The 19,885-nt window shown below is 42.6% G+C and overlaps 2 protein-coding genes across 2 annotated transcripts; both read right to left on the reverse strand.

Annotated features, from left to right (window-relative positions):
* Positions 1–490: 490 nt before the first annotated feature.
* On the reverse strand, positions 491–11,624 carry LOC110975075 (palmitoyltransferase ZDHHC17-like). The gene is made up of 13 exons (XM_087130388.1): positions 11,425–11,624; positions 10,014–10,320; positions 8,911–9,198; positions 7,695–7,857; positions 7,109–7,216; positions 6,740–6,879; positions 6,076–6,178; positions 5,395–5,517; positions 4,943–5,099; positions 4,311–4,394; positions 3,722–3,879; positions 3,188–3,306; positions 491–2,680 (listed from the first exon to the last, which is right to left on the reverse strand). The coding sequence occupies exons 2-13, from the start codon at positions 10,313–10,315 to the stop codon at positions 2,527–2,529; spliced, it is 1,899 nt and encodes a 632-aa protein (XP_086986514.1). The 5' UTR covers positions 10,316–10,320; positions 11,425–11,624; the 3' UTR covers positions 491–2,526.
* A 1,244-nt stretch (positions 11,625–12,868) lies between these two features.
* LOC110975042 (cysteine and glycine-rich protein 1-like) lies at positions 12,869–19,848 on the reverse strand. The gene is made up of 6 exons (XM_022227137.2): positions 19,699–19,848; positions 19,074–19,206; positions 18,505–18,652; positions 17,088–17,226; positions 16,568–16,661; positions 12,869–15,558 (listed from the first exon to the last, which is right to left on the reverse strand). The coding sequence occupies exons 2-6, from the start codon at positions 19,183–19,185 to the stop codon at positions 15,482–15,484; spliced, it is 570 nt and encodes a 189-aa protein (XP_022082829.1). The 5' UTR covers positions 19,186–19,206; positions 19,699–19,848; the 3' UTR covers positions 12,869–15,481.
* Positions 19,849–19,885: the final 37 nt, after the last annotated feature.

Here is a 19,885-nt window from a genome sequence, read left to right on the forward strand (position 1 = left end):
GTCTACACCAGTTTTTCATAGGGCCTACAGCTAATAGAGGGATCCCAATACGATGCTTTTAGCGTCGATCTGCGCACTTCCGCGTTTGAAAACGAGGTTGTACGTGTCAGCTTCAATTCTTAATACGATCAGACGATTAAAAGTAAGGAGTCAAGACACAAAATACATACAGGTATGTTAAATTCAGACTTTTCAGGCTGCAAATTTTTGTTGAAGAGCCTCTCAGAATGACTCGACGCGTGGTATCAAAGGAAAAAACAATAACAATTTACCGCAAACTAACGTACCTGCGACGGCCGTGTATCTTGTGCAGTGGGCGTGGTTTAAACTGGAGTGGTATCACACTTACGAACCGGATACTGCAGGTACTGTGTGGACTCCGCGGGCACGCGCGAGAAAGTTCAACACAGAGAGCCTCGGTTTCGATGCGGATATGCGCAGACGGGGCTAATGTGAAATCCATCTATTCAAGAACACCTGCCAGCGGACATGCAGTACACCAATCGGGGTATGTTTAATTAAACATTCTTGTCATTCTTACAAAAGAACACTTGGGGCCTACTATGGCACAGTGCACACTACTAAATTCTGCGTATCAGAAAAAAACTGATTTCTACAAAAAGGAAAGATAAATTACGTGATCAAAATTGCTACAGATCAATTTTCTTAAAACATTATTCATTATGTGCCAGTGTAATGATGCAATTCAAATAATTTAGTTTGGATGTTTAGCAGCTGTTCCAGCTGTATTCTGTCGGTATCATTCTACTAAATCAATAGTTTTTTTATTCATTTTCTGCACTGCATTTAGACAACATTTAACTTAGAGATCCAGGTGAAGAGTTCTTCGTCAAATTGATTCAAGAATTTGAGATTCCGCACAATGGGTAACGGCTGACTCCATCCAAATATCAACGGTAAGAAACGCCGAGTTTTTGTGGAAAGTACGATTAAATTATTTTCAAACGGCACTATGCTGATTGCACTTTTGACAAAGAAAGATACACCCAAATGACCTTACATGTACAACTATTTAGTCACTAATTCCACAAGTTTACCACGGACGTATATAAAAAACCTGGACTTGCAACTCCTTTGTATGAAATAGAAGCCAACCAGCGGCCATTTTACCGAGCCGAATACAAATGTGCGGGCTGGCTCGCTTGATGCCAGGGAGAATAAAGGCGGGCATTGCCGGGTAAGCTTTATATTCGGCTCGGTAAAATGGCCGCTAGTGGATTCAATGAACTCTATAAGCTGATTAAGGGCTTTGGTAGTCCAATTTCTTTTCTATATACGTCCGTGAAGGCTACCAAAACAACACTGAACATAACAATGCTTAGATAATCCGGACAGAATACGGGCAGAACTAGTTACTCCTCATGAGTATAGGCTCTTGCTCCCTCTGACTTCAGGGCAACAGTGCGGGGAACACTTTCAGTAGTCAGCAGGGAAATAGAAGTGTGTCTATCAAGGGCAAAGGACTTGACTGTCAATCACAACACGTCATCAAAATGGACTAATTTCGGTATACATGATTTGTATTTTAGGCACAGCATGTAATTAAAGCATTTACAATCCATGCGTTCATTGCTGCCAACTATTTACATATCCACAAATAGATCTCGTCAGATGGTCCAGTTAGGATCGGCAGATTTGTGCGATTTTCAATGCAGCTGCTCTGTGCTATTTCAAACCGTGCCGGGAAAAGCAGCCAGCTGTGTTGCGTCCAACAATAATAATGATGTGGGAATTGTGCACGTAACTCACTTTGTACAATACACGAGCATTAATGTCTTCAAGTCTGACATTCAAACACATCCACTCGTTTTCTGGGCAACAACTTTAAAAATGTAAATTTCACTTAATTTGTTCCTTGACATGAACATGTTCTCTTCAACACTTTCAAATCTGAATTTAAAAAAAGAGGAAAAGTCAGTAATATTTCAAATCGCTGCTAGTTACAGACATGATTGTAAGTGTTGCCAGTAAGTGTCTTGTAGCAGTACTTCACAGCCTGACATGGCCCCAAAATATGGCTTGCTAGAATTGAAACATGGTACCTTGCAAGAGAGAGTATTGTGTGAAAAAGTCATGCTTTGCTAGTGTCTTGGCTTCCGCGATGCAGACTAAAGATTACCCTATGAGTACGAGACTGTGTCCTGACTGGTTGGTAACGGCTTCACGTCTTACAAACCATAGTCTTTGTCAAACCGGACAGCCTGACAAAGAGAGACAAGAGTTATGTAATAGTAACGACAGGTGTTTACTTCACCGACGAGAGCTCTTGTATTTTGGAAACCCGGCCCAGCAGACTTACAAAAAGCAACTTATGTGGTTGAGTTGTTCCAAGTTAGTTCTGGGAAAAATACCGCATCTATCACTACTTGTTTAAGAAAGGGTTATGACAACATCTGATGTAAACCTTTATAAAGTTAAAAAAAAATCACAAGACAGAAATGCTGGTGAAAGAAATATTCTTAGCTACAGGGCAGCGACATGAATACTTTACATTGGGTACCCTGACTACACATAGTGGTTGTTTGAGCTGACGAAGTTGTTGAGTCCTGACTGGTTGAGTTCAGTCGTGAACTGGACCGCCCAGTCTACTTTCATTGGCCGGCACAGACCAAAGCAAGTGCACTCAAAGAAGTCAACAAAGTTGCGCAGGACACCCCGACTGGCAAGTGAGAGAAGAAAGTGGGTTATTGTTAAACGTGTGGTATAATATGCCAACAGTGACTCAATCTCAGAAGTTTCAAAACGCTGCTACGCACAGGAAATTATATGCTGGGCAAAGACTGGTGACCAGCAAAAGTGCCATGCAAAAGTATATTGCTTGTGACTGGTTCACCGCTCATTGTTGAATGGCAAAATAATTTGCTAAGGGATTGCTTTCTGTTCTACCCCAAGAAGAAGCTGGGCCCCAGTCAGTGAAATTCCGTTAACACGAAGAGTGTGTGTGATATAAATGACATTCAACGTCAAAGAGCAGTAGCAGAACCATCTTTGGGTAGTTGCAACTTCCCCCCCCCCGGCTCTGAGACCCCCCTAAAAAAAGAAAAAAGGGGCAAAGAATAAACAAAAATGAGATATTAATAAATTTTCAGTCTATCCCCCCCCCCCCCGAAAAAATTATTGGATCCGCCCCTTAATGGGGGTACGATTGGGCATCAGAAGGACTTACTTGAATGGGTTGTAGAGCTTCTCATCGCGGAAGGGACCTTTGGGTGCCTTGGGGTCTCGGAAGTAGTCATACCGGGTGTGGTTCATGCGTTCATTGGTGGTCACGCCCAAGTAAATTACCTGCAGGTGGGGAAGGTCAGGAAGTTGAGTTGGTTTAAATGAGTGAGTTAGGGTGGGTGGGATTCTGGTGGGTTCCGGTGGGTTGAGGCTACAGTTGGGTTGGGTTGGGTAGGGTGGGGTGGGGCTGGGTTGGGTTGGGTGGGGTGGGGCTGGGTTGGGTGGGGGTTGGGTGGGTGGGGCTGGGTTGGGTGGGGCTGGGTTGGGTTGGTCGGGGGTGGGGTTGGGGTTGTGTTGGGTGGGGGTTGGGTTGGGTGGGGCTGGGTTGGGTTGGGCTGGGCTGGGTTGGGTTTGGGTGGGGGGGTTGGGTTGGGTGGGGCGGTGGTTGAGTGGGGTGGGGTTGGGTACTCTTGTGTTGGGTGGAGTTGGGTTGGGTGGGGTTTAGATTGGGTTAAGCTGGGTTGAGTGGGATTTTTACCTGATAGAACTGACACACGAATAGCATGGCGACCCACAGCATGTAGATGAAGACTTGGAGGCTCAACACAAAGGTCCATGGGGAACAAGACATGACCTCACCGATGTAAATCCAAACACCATTCTCTTCAAATGTAGTCTGACAAGAATCCACCCAGACTGAGACAACAATGTGAAAGGGAGAAAAAGTTCTTGAGCTAAGACCCAAACAGGATTTACATTTTAAAAAGGGAAACTCTAAGCTCTCAACAAATTTGGGCATTTCAAAATAGTGTCCCACCAAGAGTTTGCAACGGGTTGGCCAATCACAACGCACGAAATGAGTCCTACTTTTCCAAATGCCCATTGGCGGTCGATACGTTCATTGCGTTGCAAACTCTTGGTGGCGCACTATCGGGAAATGCCCATACAATCCATTCACATAAACTCTGTATTGGCTGCAATGCCATTAATGCAGTAAAGAGTTTGAACTGGAAAATTATGCTCAAATGAGCAGTGGAAGATCAGATACATAGAAGAAATCAATATAACAGTTCTCTACAACTGCTGTGAGTTTACTCAAAGATTACAAGTTGCGATGATGAACTTACACATTGCGTTTCCGATCAAATAGAAGAGGCTGGCCACAGGAAGAGATCCCAGGTAAATGATAAAGAAGCGATGATTCAAGGAACCTGAGTGACCAGACAAAAGAAATGATTCAAGTTGCATGCGCAGCCAAATAGATTCATCCCAGCTTCCTCACTGCCATGAAACGTTACAAAATCACACTTCTGATCTACTTTACTTCAGGAAAACTGATTGACATAGTGGAGAGGCCCTTTTCAGTAGGTTATTGCGCGCAACAGATTCAAACACGGATTGTTTGTTGTGAAGATACAAGTCAGAAATAAAGTCAAAATTCAGCTGTGAAGCCTGCACAAACTCAATGATTTGTCCTGCCAAGTTTCAGAGCTTAGATTTGTGAGAAACCTGTGAAAGTGGGGAGTCAGTATGTCTAGATTTCAATTGATATGAACTTAGTGAGTTTAGACACGCATGGTGGTGGTGAAGTGGATTAGTTGAAAATGCTGCAGTCGTTGATGTGACGTTGAAGATTTACGCAAATGCGGTTGGCAACAGTGGTGTTACATCAACTCAGTCTCATCCTCAATGTTACATAATTGATTTGACTTCACTTATGGGGTGCTGTAAAAACATATTGACTAAGAGCAAATCTCACCAATGCAGTTGTCGACCCAGGGACAGTGATGGTCGAACCTTGAGATGCATTTATCACATGACGAGCAGTGCTTGGACCGGATTGGTCGCCTGATCAAGCAAGTCGTGCAGAATTTGCTCAGGTCGAGTCCTGTCGTCTCGGCCATCTCACAGATCGTCTGAGAGGGAAACGGGCAAAGAAATGAGGAACGGAAAGTCACGGCTTCAACTTCAACGACAAGTGGAAAGACAAAGGCTGCTGGCTAGCAAGTCACAGCCAATGACAAAAAATAAAGCTGAGATTTTACAAACTGTTTTGTCTAAGGCTGTTCGGGTGTAACTGTAATACATGTGCACATTATATAATAGCAATTGGCAAGCGGACAAGCCAGGGTTCGGCTCCAACTTGCCCCTTTTTTCTTTCTGTCAAGAATACAATTCACCCTCATCACCAGAGTGGTGAAGGAAACTCACCCTTTTCTGGTCTTCCTGCGAGTGCCTGATGATTCCCGCATTGAACCTCCAGCATTTCCAGAAGCTGTACAACATGGTCACCATGGCTAGAATGTACCCTGCTCTCATCCACCAATCGCTAACATGTGTTCACAGTCAAGGGACCAGACTTGCTAATTGTCACCTGTGGCTGAGACTGAAACGAGTTACTTCCACCCTGTTTTGGGAGATTCATCTGCCGGCTCGCTCCTAGCTAAAGTGTTTAAACTGACATTGCTTACTGGAATTGGAGCACTGGGTTTGATTAGAAACAATGTTGTGGACACACTATGGATCCATACAAAATGGGGTGTACCCTTTATCCGCTCTGAGTGGAACAAATGAAGGCCTTTTTTTGGTACTCACCACATAGGCGCGCGTTTGTAATGGAGATTAATAGCGCGTTTGACACGGAGCACGCTGAGTACGAGTAACAAATTCCTTAATGTACGGTCTTTGCGTACACGCAGAACATCTGTCTTTCTTTTGTCGCTTGGGGGTGCACTTCATGCTCGGGGCCGACACAAGCAAATTTGCCGACCCAAGGCTGCTTTTACCCATCCGCTAGAAACCTATCTATGAGAGACTGTGCTCTCCTGCATTCAGCGTGGAGGGCATTGACACATAGTTAATGGGTGCAAAATTACGACATTGGCAAAGGATATAAGGCCAGAAGTAGACAAAGTAGGTGAAGTTGACCAGAACCTTGGTGGCTACAGCCAGAGCAATGGGAAAAAGCTGAGATGCCCGACTATCAACGAAGAATCTACAGTTGAGGAATACAGCGAAAAAAAAGTATGGAATTAGTAAACAGAAGCTCTTAAGAGGTATAAACTGTCCAACTGAAGTTGAAACATTAGACCGTCGAAAGTAACGAGGCTGTATCCATGTACTGGGAGGAAGCCCTGTGGGTCCTAGGTTTTTTGGCTTTTGTGGGGTTTCCATAACCAGTCTTAATTTGCAAATGATTAATAACGACTGTCACGGCCTTAGTGATAACTTGGGATCAAGGAAGAAAGAAACCCTATGGAAGAGTCGATTTATGTTTTTGTCACAGCTTTGTATGTTGTCTCTAATGAGTTGATTTTTATTTCTTCAGTTCAATCAGTAACAGAGCTGGAGTATTCTTGCAACTCTCAATCCTCTGAAGGATTGAGAAACAAGACTTCTTCAATTTCTACTTTAATGATTGCTTTGACAGGAACATTATATTAAGACCTCTCCCTCCCTAACAAATCATTGCATGCTTTGTGCCAAACGAATGGCATTTGGGGTTGCCATGAGCCTGCTGTGTGTCCAGAAGGACAGGCTGCCAGTCTAACCTTACCGTAGCAACAAGTAGATGAAGGCAATGCTTAGCACCAGCAGAATAATCTTGGTGATGTAGGAAGCGCTAAAGTCGGGGATGAGCCCCAACATGACCAGGATCATGGCTGGCATGGCCCACATGATGTACTTTCGCAAGTCCTGGGAGAAAGCATGCAACACTGGGATTAATTACTGCTTACTGAATACAGGAATTTCACTTAGCACAATCTCCTTTGAAGCAGCTTTTACGGAATTGAGGTCCGGGGTGATTTCAACAACACAGCTTAACACAGAAATCTGCTTAGCATAGGCAATAGCTGCTAAGCACAAGTTATTAAAGAATAAACAGTTTCTGATAACAAGAACTCCGGCATAATAATAAACAGACCTTGCTTCCTTTCTTTGTGCCATAGGGCGTTTCCCCACGATGCTCTCTGATGCGCATGGCGATGTAGCCATTACGACGTGACATTGCAACGTCTAATGGCGTCTCATGCTGAGGGACAATTGGACAAAACACACTGTCAGAGTTCAATCCTGAAGAAATTTGGGAGGTTTAATTTCAGACAAATGTCTGGATCTTGTGTCTGCAGCTAACATAATAATAATAATCAAAATGCATCCATGCTCTCAGGAAAATAACCGCTGAATGGAACAACGGCATGTTTTCAAAACATTCAATATTGGCCAAGCATGCTCTATACGACTGTGACTTTAAACAGTGTCAACAAAACAACAAGGGATGAATCCTTCACTGTATTGTTCAAAAGGACACACCACAATCACTGTATGAAGAGAGTCTTGGGACCCCATGTTTTGTACACATTCAGATGAAAGTTGGTGTGAAACCAATGAGTCCTTCAAGGCACAGGCACAGTGCACAGCCTCCGGAAGTCCCCGCCCTCAAACGAGTACGTCTGCCCTACAAGACTATCGGTTGATCCTGCAAGTAAGCAACCAGTTCTTTCGCTCACCCGGCTGTTCTCAACGAAGCTGTCAGCGCCATGCTGCAGTAGTGTTTGGACCGCTGCTGTGTTACCCACTGCCGTTGCCCAGTGCAGTGCCGAATTGAGATAATGCTTGTCCTGGAGATTGGGGCTTGCTCCTAGCGTCAAGAGGAGACGGGTGGGATCAACTCTGTGTGGGGAAAGGGAAGAAAACAAACTTGAGAGGGGACAGTGAAGGAAGAATGAATCATTTACATATATTCAACTCAATAGCAATTGCCGTCACCAAGGAAATTTGTAATATACACTGATTTGCTGACACCATTACTGCGGGGTCCCCGTCACTTAGGCGCACATTCCTGAATTTGACACATGCGTGATTATGGTTAGCAGTGCACTCCCATTGGCTGAGGAAGTATTTAATGCGTGCACATGGTCTGCTCAGGGGCATAGGGACACTGCAGTAATGGCTCCTGATTCTTGTCACTGGATGTCTATCCCCTCCGGGTGGAACAAAAGAGGGCATGTTTTTTTGGTACTCACTGTACAGGCGCGCAATCAGGAGCGCAAGTATATGCACGTTTGACGCGGAGCACGCTGAGTATGCGTAACTAATTTATTCTGGCTTGTATGGTCTTTGCGTACACGCAGAACGCATGCAAGAACCCGCTTGTAACCACCTGTCTTTCTTTTCACCGACTGGGAGTGCACTTCAGCTCAGGGCAGATACGTGATGCATCCTCTAAAACAAATCAGGCTGTAGAGCTGACTTCTTTTGACCCTAACCCACCTCAATCCTCTGGGTGGTTTTGGAGGATTTTGGAGGATCCAGGATGAATGATGATTTGAACATTTGAGGATTTTTGAGATTGAGGATGAATGGTGATTGAAGCATGCAAGATTTGGAGGATTGAGGATGAATGGTGATTGAAGCATGCAAGATTTTGGAGGATTGAGGATGAATGGTGATTTAAAGTAAACATTTCATAATTTATGTCTTGGACCTGTCTAACTATTGAATGTAATCAAAGGAAGACTGAAAAACTGAGTATGCATGGTGAAATGGTGTGGATTCAAACCACTGTTGCCACGGATACAATGTCCTTTGAACAACAAACATCAAAAACTACACTCATTCAATGGAATAAAATACAGGAAATTTCAGGACTTTTCTTTTTACCAGCAAAGCAGACAATCCATACAATGGTAATGTCCTCTCCTATTTTCCAGAGGGAATACTTACGAGAACGTCCTGTAACACGCCCACATGAGCGGGGACATCCCGTTACCATCGAGCAAGTTCGGGTCCTCTCCCTTGGCTACCAGGTAGGCCACGATGGCCGTGTGGCCGTACTGACAGGCCAGGTGGATCCCGCTCACTCCCTCGCCATCTCGCAAGGAAGGGTCGGCTCCGTACTGGATCAGCAGCACCACCATGGGGAGGTGCCCCTGCCTGGCGGCCCAGTGGAGGGGCGTGGAGTTGAGCTCCCCGCCAAGCTGGTCAATCACAGCTCCGCGGTTGATAAGGTATCTGCAAAAATCACACATATTTTGAAAATAGCACAAAGGGCGATGCTTTGATTTTTTTTCTTTAAATATTGTAACTTCAATTCATGTAACTTCATGACGGAAGGCCAAGGGGTGAAATTATGATCAGGCATTAGACATTTTCTGGCCCTATTTGTGCGTGTTTCTACACAAAAATGGATGAAACTTTTCATCTGGCAGCTCATCTAACCTTGATACATGGCACACTAATCAAAGGTGTGAGTATCCACTTCAAATTCAAGCTGAAAACAGCTACCAAAAAGCAGAAATATAAAAAGTTCCCATATTTTTGTACAGACCAAGCATACAAAATGCTGAAATTCAGAGTCAACATCTCAACAAAACAAAGCTGAAATAAGCCGAAAAACTGAATTCTCAAAGCCCTGGACTAAATGCTCATGACAGCTACTCACTTTTTTGTTTCCTCCTTGGGGGGAGGCAGGGGAAAGATTAACCCTAACTCTTTATATGCGGCTTTTCAGAATTACCCGGTATTCTCCACTGAAGACCAATGACATATTCTCTCTAACTATAAACGAAGCCATCACTCCGTTTCAGACAGTGGTGCGTACAACAAAACTCCACAGTTCTAGAGATACCTTTTTCCAACCTGCCGAATCCTCATAAATTAAATTCCTGTTGTATTTTTACGGGCTCTCAGAGTTTGAGTCTAAGGAGTTTTCTTTGGGAGAGCCTTTTGATCACTTTGAGATTAAGATTATACGTCTGATTCAGTTTGAACATCTTGGATATCTGTGCTTCCATCTTGCTCTCATAATTATGGAATGATTTATGTACCTAGCAATCTCCAGCCTATTGTTGATTGCAGCCCAGTGAAGTAATGTTACGTTCTCCCTGTCTGGTTCCCGTACATCCAGGCCATTCTCAACAAGTTCTTTCACCCGGTCAAAGGCACCGTACTGGACCGCTTTGACTGAGTCAAACGTGGAGAAGTCAGGCTTCTTTCGGACCTGCTGCTGTAGCGGTGTCCGGCGGTCAGCAGGGAGGTGTGCTTCATTGCTGCTGACCATCAGCTGAGCCGGGGACATGTCAGCTTGGCTGGCCATGGCTTGGGTAGGGTATGGTTTAAATTCTTCCATTCTGTCTGGAATGCAATATACATGTCCGTGTATAAATGACAGACACATTCACTGAAAACACACGTGGATCATACTTATAACAGAAAGACTTTCTGGTTTGATTCTTTTGAATTGGATAATTAAAATATGACCATCATTGATGTTACCCCTTGAGAACTATTGGGCTTGCTTGTCATCAGACTAGTTCTAGGGCCTAATGTTTTGTCCACGAGAATGAAAATTCTAGATCTGCATCCAGAACATATTGGAAAGCATGAGGCATTTTTCGTTATTCGTTATTTTTAGCAAGATGGTACATGCACCTGCCGTGTGCGGTGCATACCCAGTGCAATATGTACGCATGTATTGGAGAATTTAATCATTTGTGTAGTAGGTAGGCCTAGGCATGCATAGGTACCTAGTTATGTGCATTTCACACCCTTTTTACTGCTGCTTTTTGATTTGGGATTTGAATTTTTTTTTTGGATAGCCCAAGTTTTAGTTTTAGTGAAAATAATGATTTTTTTGTAAATAATGAATTTTTTTTCAGTGGGGTGTTTTGGGGCATGCAGGCAGCGGATGCAAATCTAAAACTTTCATCCTCTGACGTTCTGACATGGCCTTAGGCCTAAGTACATGTAGTAACAACACTACAGTACTCATGACAGGCCTATCACAAAACTTAAAAAAAGAAGCAAATTGCAACGTAGGCCTAGGGCCGAGCCTAGGTAAAAAAAAAATCTATTTTTGAAAAATAGGGTGGCAGCAGGGCATTTTTTTTCATTTTCAAGGTTAGCATGGTTTCATTTAGGCCTATCCTAGTAGTACTGTGGGTTCGTCGCGCCGTTCGCCTCGTGGGAGCGCGACAGTTACCCCCAGAACCCCACAGTTCTCATGGTTCTGGGGGTAGGCCCTAGACTATAGCATGGGGGTAGAATCTACCTCCATGGTTATAGTATAGCCTACTATAGGCTAGCCCCACTATTGTGGCACGGACTCTCACTCCCGATCCACGAGAGTCCGTGCCACACTAGTGGGGCTAACTATAGGCCTACGTGACGGGTCCGATTTGTAAGATTTACCACAATTTTTCACTGACACAAGCTGCATAGTTTCATGCAGAATCTTACCTTCGTCTTAAAAAAGTTGTGATGAATTTCAGTAATAGCTGAATGGACTAACAATAAGTCTGCAGTAAAAACTTAAAAACATCAGTCATCAGTCAGCCAGTTCTCTCAGTGAGTCTCAGCGATTCATGTGCGGTCGATCGTTCGTTTCGGGATCGGCTGGTAGCGGCCATATTTGTTTTAGACTAACGCGTTGATTGACGAGATTACGTCATAGCAAATGTGCGCCCTCTTGGTGTTGTCCCGGGGAGTGGTTAACAGTACATTTGAAAATGTTCAAATGGCCTGGGAGGGGGACCCGAGGGCCCTGACCTCGGTTGGGGGCTGCCCTTTATCATACGCCACTGCATTTGGGGATCTTTATCAGCTTATGAGGGGCGAGGCAAAATTTTAAAGCTGTTAAGCGTAAACACTGATTTTCTTCAGGTGAAGAGTGAGTCTTAATAGTCAACTTCTCCCTCAATTGTAAGAACGGTAATATCAGCCAACCAGCCCCAGATACGTTGTAGATTGGATTGGATAATCGAGGAGGCAGTGTAAGACAATGAAAGGTACATTTTAAATTCCATGCAAGAATAAAATTCAATTTAAAAATTATGCTCCTATGCGGCAGATGCAAGCACGTACATGTATGCTTAGTTGTGTTTAAAAGAGCGATGGGTGACTATGGTGAAAACTGCATTTTTGCTGAGAGCGCTAATCACAATTGAATTTTGGTAAAGATTGATCAGAGTCTCCAACAAGTGAACAACAGAGGGAATTATCCTTTGTTGTTAACAATCATCTCTGAGTAGCCTCCACTGCTCGTTTCTTTATTATTATTATTTTTTTCATAAAACGGCTGAGACCCTGACGTTTCGTATCCTAGCCGTATCTTTCTCATGTCCTGCTGCGTCTGAATCTCTTGGCTGCGGCTTTAATTACAACCTTATGGGAACTGGCTGCGGGCACTACCATAGACTCGCAGGTAATTTCCAGCCGCAGCCACGTAATGATTCAGAAACGGTCAATGCTCTACCACTGGCACACAACGGATGGACGCACTATCCAGTTAGTGTGACGTTACTTCAGTTTAAACCACGCCCACTGCACACGCGCACTGCTCATAGGGTTACATGCATTGATCACCGTTTACATGGAACCATGGAACCGGAAGTTAACGCGCAACTTCAGCGATCGTCCAATGAGAGCCTGCAAATCGTGGCGCGTCCGCCTCTGTGACTAAGGCTGCATCCGGATCTCTTGTCTAGAGCTAGCTCGGTCTTCCGTCCATTGGAAATGCGTGGAGACGCGTAGACAATAGACCTAGCCGTAGCTATGGAAGCCCATTTCGGACAAGGCCGAAGTCACTTACGAACCGGATAGGCACAAAGTGGGCGTGCCACCGATGTTTTGTTTTTAGATGTTTTCTCCACAACATACAAACTAATACAAGCCAAAAATGATGTACTTCTCCAACTTCACTTTACTGTTTTATTTCTAAACTAACACAATGTATTCAACTCCTAGGCAATCTTGTTACTATAAATACAGATGTTTAGCATAATATCTTGCACTATCAATACAGAAATAATTAATAAGCTAATGTTATTGCCAATAAAGTCATTTTAATTAGTAGAACATTGCCTTTTTACAATAGCAGGCTAAATTCAATGTTATTAAACTTCTACAAAAATAAAACTGCTCTGAAATACTATGCTGGGAACAAATTTGGTAATTACATGAGATTAATTTTGGTGCATAAAATGGAAACAAAACTTAGTTGTACAAGCTAAGGAGGCGTGAAGAAAATTGCTGGCAAAGGCAAAAAGCTCAAGTAACAGTTGCGTAGACGATTTAATCCACTCAAATTGAAAGCACATACTTCGTTATTCTGACTTGTTGGTTCTGTAAGCGATCTAGTTCTATGCTTGGGCTTTGTTAAGAAGCAAAACAGAAGAGATAACAGGGAACTGAATCTTTCATAAGAATGAATTATCTTAATATGAAGTGCATTACAAGAGCACCATATTGTATTTTTAGGATATGGCCACGACACCGCAAATGTGCAAATGAAGGAACTATATCTGGCATGCAAAGCAACAAAATAAATCTTGAAATATCACCTCAACATTAGACTACTTCTTTATATTGCAAGGTATCGAGCATCACTCACTGGCCATCTTTAGCTTCGCGTTACGAGGTAGTCAAGCTGACCTACACCTCGGAACCAGTAACTCCCACTACTACTCACTGGCCATTTCTAGCCTTAAAAACATGAACTGAACCTTTAGTTATCTGCTGTTAAACACACTGATGCTATCGTTCATGTGTTCAATGTCACTAAACCACACATTCTCACAAAGGCAGTTTCAACATTATCAAATTTTTTATCAAATGTCTCCGAAACTAAGCAGTCATCAATTGCCATTTTTACGAGTATAATCCAATGAACTCTTTCAGTGACCCCTCTAAAAGTGAACGGAAGAAAATCCTGATCGATCCTCATTCCTTATCAATCAAAATGATAAGTTAACACAGTCTGAAACCTTCACTTTCCAGGCGCCTGTTCTGTATCCTCAAGAAAAAGATGCTCCCTAAAGCATTTCAGACACTTCTGGTTCTGGCTGAGTAAGTTGACTTACAGTTGATGAGAGACTAACATTTCAGTCAATAAGTAATTTTATTACAGGTGCTGTGCAAATCTACTACATGTACTAATAATTTTTATTACACGTACTTTGAAAAAAATAGAGCAAACTCTGTTATTTTAAAGACTTTGCCAAATGTTCTTGTTCTACAATTAGTATCAAATTACAAGATGCAAACCTGTGTTAAATTTATATAAGCTTAACTGCCCAATAAATTTACTGTTCAAAGGCTAACTAAGCTACACTCTTACTATTGTACATATGACTTATCAAAAGTTCTAGAAAACAGTATGATTTGGAAAATAGAAACATTGTCTTTCTTTGATCTTGTGCAAAAATGTAGTAGCCATTATTGATTCTGATTGTAGAAAATTCTCCAAGGCTTATTGAAGAGCATCAGTGAGAATAGATCAAAGGATTCTTTCAATGTTTTCACCAAACATCAGTCTTTTGGTTAAATCCTCATTGATGTCTGAACAAACTATAATTTTTGTTTGATGGAAGACCAGTTTGTTTGCATAATAAAGGCACAGATTTTTATCAATCAAGGCAATGGAATATACATGGAAATTAGTTGATCAAAAGCCACAAGTAACTTGGAAATTGGAAAGTCCTCAGTGTATGCATGATATTAAAAAATATGATATTCATACCAAAATTTGGCAAAAAGTCAGGAGCATCCTACAAAGGGAATGGATTTTTTTTACTTGAAAGACTGAAGATAGATGAGGTTAATAAAATTACCCAGACAAAAAAAAAAATCAATTTTGAATTTCTCACTGATAAGGGTTCCCTGTCGACAAGATGGTGAGCTCTAAAAGCAAGCCTTGAAGAAGGAAATCATCATGCAACTACTTACATGTCCTGTTCCTTGACTTCATTTTAAGGAAACTGTGGTAAAGTTGGGTAAACTAGGTGTATTTGTGGCCATTTTGTGAGCTGCTTTGCGGTCGTGAGATTGTCTATTTTGTTTGGTTTATCTTAAACAAAATTGCAACTGTAACTGACGAAATGAATAATTTCAGCAATTTGAAGGTTATTTGCATAGGAAATACAAATCTGTTAATCAGCATTTAGAGTAAAGCAAAACACCTCTATTAAACATCTTTTAATGTGAAATCATGAAAAAACCAAAGCCCTAAATTCCCTTCCTCATATGAACTAAAATACGTAGGCACCATTGGAATCTTTTGTAAAAGCAATTCAATGATTGACTTGACTTTTATCCTTTCTTATACTACCTGGTGTTTAGTCAAATTTGTCAGCAGTACACCACTTTCTACAATGATATCCCTGGCAAAAAAGTTAGCCCCGCCAGAATGTCTGTCCTGTGTCCCATATGCTGCTTGGGATACATACCAATCCAAGTGGTTTTCTAAAGCAGCGGCTACGGATTCTGTGATCACCGGCGACCAGATGCGGTGTGTTGTTTACTTGGTGTTAACAAGGGTACCGGCACCAGCCCCAAAGCCGTAGCCCTTGGGACCGAAATCCTTACCGTAGCAGGCTGTGCATAAAAGGACAAAGAGCATGACGTGAAAAATGTGTACAGAGACAGTACTTTTGCTTGGGGCTGGGGTGTCACATTTGCTGTTAGGTTTCTGCAAACTGTGTGAACAATACAGATACATTAGAACATGTACTGGCCAAAGTGCCAGAACACTACCTCAACAGATAAACTGAGTGTCACTATTCGCTACGAACGGAACAAACGAAGGGGTATTTTCTTTAGTACTCACCGCACAGACGCGCATTTTTAATGGCATCAATGGCGCGTTTGACGCGGAGCACACCGAGTACGCATAACAAATTTATTCCTTAATGTGTGGTCTTTGTGCACATGCAGAATGCGTGCAAGAACCCGCTTGGAAAACTTACAACCATCTGTCTTTCTTTTACCGCTTGGGGGCGCACTTCAACTCAGGGCGGATACAGTCTCGCATATTATTTCAATTTTTTTTCGGCATTACATCAGGCTTTGATGTATCAAAGCAAAATCAAAGAGGCACAAGGCATAAGGAGACAGTTCCGTAGTTCCTAAAGACAAGGTGTTTGGGGAAGAAAGCACGCGCGCCAGTCGGCATATGACTGGGTTGATAGGACGAGTGCTGCTGTACCTGAATGACCTCTGATATGCTTTAGCTTGCATGAGCAATGCGTCGTTGGAATACCAAACTAATTGGTTATATCGTGCAGGGTATCGCTACTACCCTCATTTAAACTTTCCACCTCCCTGACCTGGGTTCAAAATGACTTAAGATGGTAGTACACAGAAGGGAAAGTGTTCCTTTATGAAAATTATCTTAAAGAAAGAAGCACTTTGAAAAACTACTCCAGGGCCTCATCCAATACCGAAATCTTTCACAAACATGAATAACATCAAGTTGCCGTGCGTTGTGTTACCATATTTCAACAAGAAACCTTTGAGTGTGAACCCCACCTAGCTGTCCAGAGAGGATTTTAATCTCCCTCTTTTCGTTGAATATAAAGCACTGATTTCCTTTCTTCAGACTTACATTTGCAGAAGATCTCTCCGTCTTTGTCGCTTAAAGTTGTGGAGTCAAGTTTTTTCTTGCAAGTCTTACAATTGAAGCAGCTCTTATGCCAGGACTGCCATTAACAAACGGTGACGTGAGCAATAAAAAAAGCAAACAAGTTAGAAAGACACCATGCCGATGGGAAACTCTTTGGAGTTTGACAAAGGAGAGGCCAACATTCTCTTATTTTTGTACAGCGTCCCAAAACCTTGGCAGCAATTAAGGGAAATTGGAGGGAGAGGGGCATGAGCTGTCCCCAAAGAAGGGGCCATGTTGGATACGATATAACGAGAAAGGGGCACATTCTGCAACTACTTTGTTTGCCCCCTGATCACTTCAAATTGTGAAAAATATCCTTAATTTAGCCTCGTATCTCAAGAAAGACTATTAAAATTACTACAAAGGTCTCCCCAATTCCAAAATTGGTTCTGGATTCAGCTTTGTCAGAAATAAGTGTGATCAATTTTCATCATGAACACAAGAATCAATCAATACACACCTGACCAGCACCAATCACCTTCTCAGCAGCGTACACTGATTTAGAGCAACGTGGGCACCTGTCAGCGCTGCCATATTTGTTGCCACCTCCTGCCCCTGTGCCAGCCGGACGATAAGCTGTCTCACTTGATGGCTTACTCCTACAAGAGACAGGACATCAAACACTAGTACTTTTACCCCTTGAGGGGAAAATCTGAACTTATTTTAGTACTTGTACTGAACTAGTACTTGTAAATCCCCTTGGGGAAAAACCTGACAGAACCTGTACTTCAAGTAATACTTGCACTAATACTTGCGCTGACACTTGAACTGGTGCTTGAGCCTGCTTGAGGGGAAAAACCCCAAAGAAATAGTACTTGTACTCTACTTTGCCCTAACACAAGTACTTGTATGCCCTTGCAGAAAAAATTTGAAAGTTTGTGATTGGTATTCCTAAAGTTTAATGTAGAACTTAAATTATTTTGCTGGGTTTGGGCATTTTGATATCAGCTTCCTTTGTTGCCAAACTCAAACCAACAACCAATCAAATGAGCAGTGCTCCAGAAGAGATGTTTGCGCAGTGTTTAAAGTACTTCACGCCGATGCAGAGTCCTCGCTTAGACAAGGAAAACAAACATCAAAGTGATAGCCTCCCTGCAACTGTTTCAGCCCTTAATGGCTTAAAGAAAGCAAGACATTGCTACTTTTTTAAACTGAAACTAACATAGCATCAAAGCTTAAAAAAAGACAAGGCATGATGCAATATATTTTGAAAATAAGATCACTTCCTTGAGTCAACCGTCCGCTTCCCAGTTGGTTTCCATATATAGCCACTTCCTGCTTTTCTTCTGGTAAACTGTGGCTTTTTGTTTTCGTTTGATATCCGACTAAGACAACGCCTGCCTACATTACCGCTGCCTTCAAGGCCAAAGAATCGAAACAGACCGCAATCTACAGACACTGTTGGCTCGTGTTACATCAAGAGACACATATGTGACTAGAGAAAAGAAAGTAACTAATTCACTAACTGAAAATGTGCTTCATGATGGGGTAGCATTTCCCTGATGCATAGATAATTACCAGATATGTTTACTAAATGTATTCATACTAGCCGGTTTCACTGAGGTACTCTAGCCAGCCATTATTTGTACTTATTTTAGTGACTTAATTAAGATTAGAATCTCAGCAGGACTCTGATTGAAATCAGTTTTTAAACCATTGGGGCATGTCCTGGGTCAAGATATTTACAAATTGCAATGCTAAAAAGTTATTGGCATCGCAATTCAAAAATATGCGTATTGGTATCCTAATCTATAGATGGTTAGGCTTACTAGCCGTGAAAGTCACCTTAAGTGTCTAAAAATGAACGGAGAAGACAAACTTTCTGACTTTTATCCCTTCGTCCAACTGCCTTTATCTTCCATTCTGGTGATACGTACCCAAGAGCGCCCCCAGTACTCAGTGTACCGGCTCCAACTCCGTAGCCATAGCCTTTGGGCCCAAAATTCTTGCCATGGCAACCACCGCAGTAGAGCTTTCCTTCATGGTCCTTCACAGTGAACGAATCCAACATCTTGTTGCAGAGATCTTCAGGGGTGGAGCCAAGTGGGAGGAGGGGCGGATAAATCAAGCAAAATAGTCATCATCAACAGAAGTTGATGTATAGGCCAATTGCATGGGTGCCATCACTGAGGGTAATATTGTTACAATGTATTTAAATTCAGGTCACATCATTCAGTGTCATGCGCATCTCACAGGAACAAAGAACCGTCCGCTGTGAGGCCCCAGCGGACAAATCCTCTCTAGCTATGAGTCACAGATTAATTTCTACGATATATTTTCTTGGCATTTGATAATCCTTGTTCTACTGAGACTGCAGAGCAGACAGAGTAGGGGTCAAAGTAAAGTAGGCCCCACATATCCCCAGAACTGTGGGGTCTGACGTCTGCCCCACCCCCATGAGTCAGACCCCACAGTGCTGGGGGTAAAATAAGCCCCACTTCCTTACCGCATTTGAAACACATTTTGTGCCATTTGCTGCCAGCAGAGACCACTTCCTCGTTGAAGTACACAGTCTTTCCACATTTCGGACACTTAGCCCCTCCGCCTAACCGGGACATTATGACGATGAGTTCAAGTTTCTGGGGAAACAAATTATGGAGTACCAAACAAACAAAGAAGTTAGGGCTAAACAAATTTCATTTAGGCCTACGCTTGGGAATAAATACACATGATAGGCCTAGCTACTAGACCTTTAACATTATTCAAATTCTCATGATTACATTCATATTTACATTGATATTCAAATGGGGCGGGGGAATTAATTTTGGTGCAATCGGCGAATCTGCACGATCACTCGAACACTCCGACTCCGAAGTAGTTTGCCCGGGAACTGCTCAGCAAGATTGTCATGATTGTGGGACTTATTATGTGCCATGCGTACGGTCGACCACCACCTGTTAATGTTAATTTAGACCGCACCCAACTGCTTTTTGATGATCAAAATCTACATACTATTACCAACAAAAAATGTTTGAATGGAAACACAAAGTGTGAAGGGTAACTCAAATTATTAATTAAATGTCATTACTGTCATGACTGTTTCCTAAAAAGGAATTGAATTGCATACTTACATGCGAAACTTTGGTTGTATAGGCCTACGTTACTTGTTGAAGTGACAAATCAGCTCAGTTTTGGTTTTATGGTGTACTATTTACAACACACATTTCTGCATCTCTAGCGTCTTCCATGGCGACGTGCCACACGACACAACGTCGCCGCCTTCTTGCCAGTGCCATTTTTAGTGCACCATAGTTTGGG

The sequence above is a fragment of the Acanthaster planci genome, linkage group LG20 (genome assembly GCF_054643075.1).
Source record: "Acanthaster planci isolate LZ-2023a linkage group LG20, COTS_SCS, whole genome shotgun sequence".
Taxonomy (NCBI): Eukaryota; Metazoa; Echinodermata; class Asteroidea; order Valvatida; family Acanthasteridae; genus Acanthaster; species Acanthaster planci.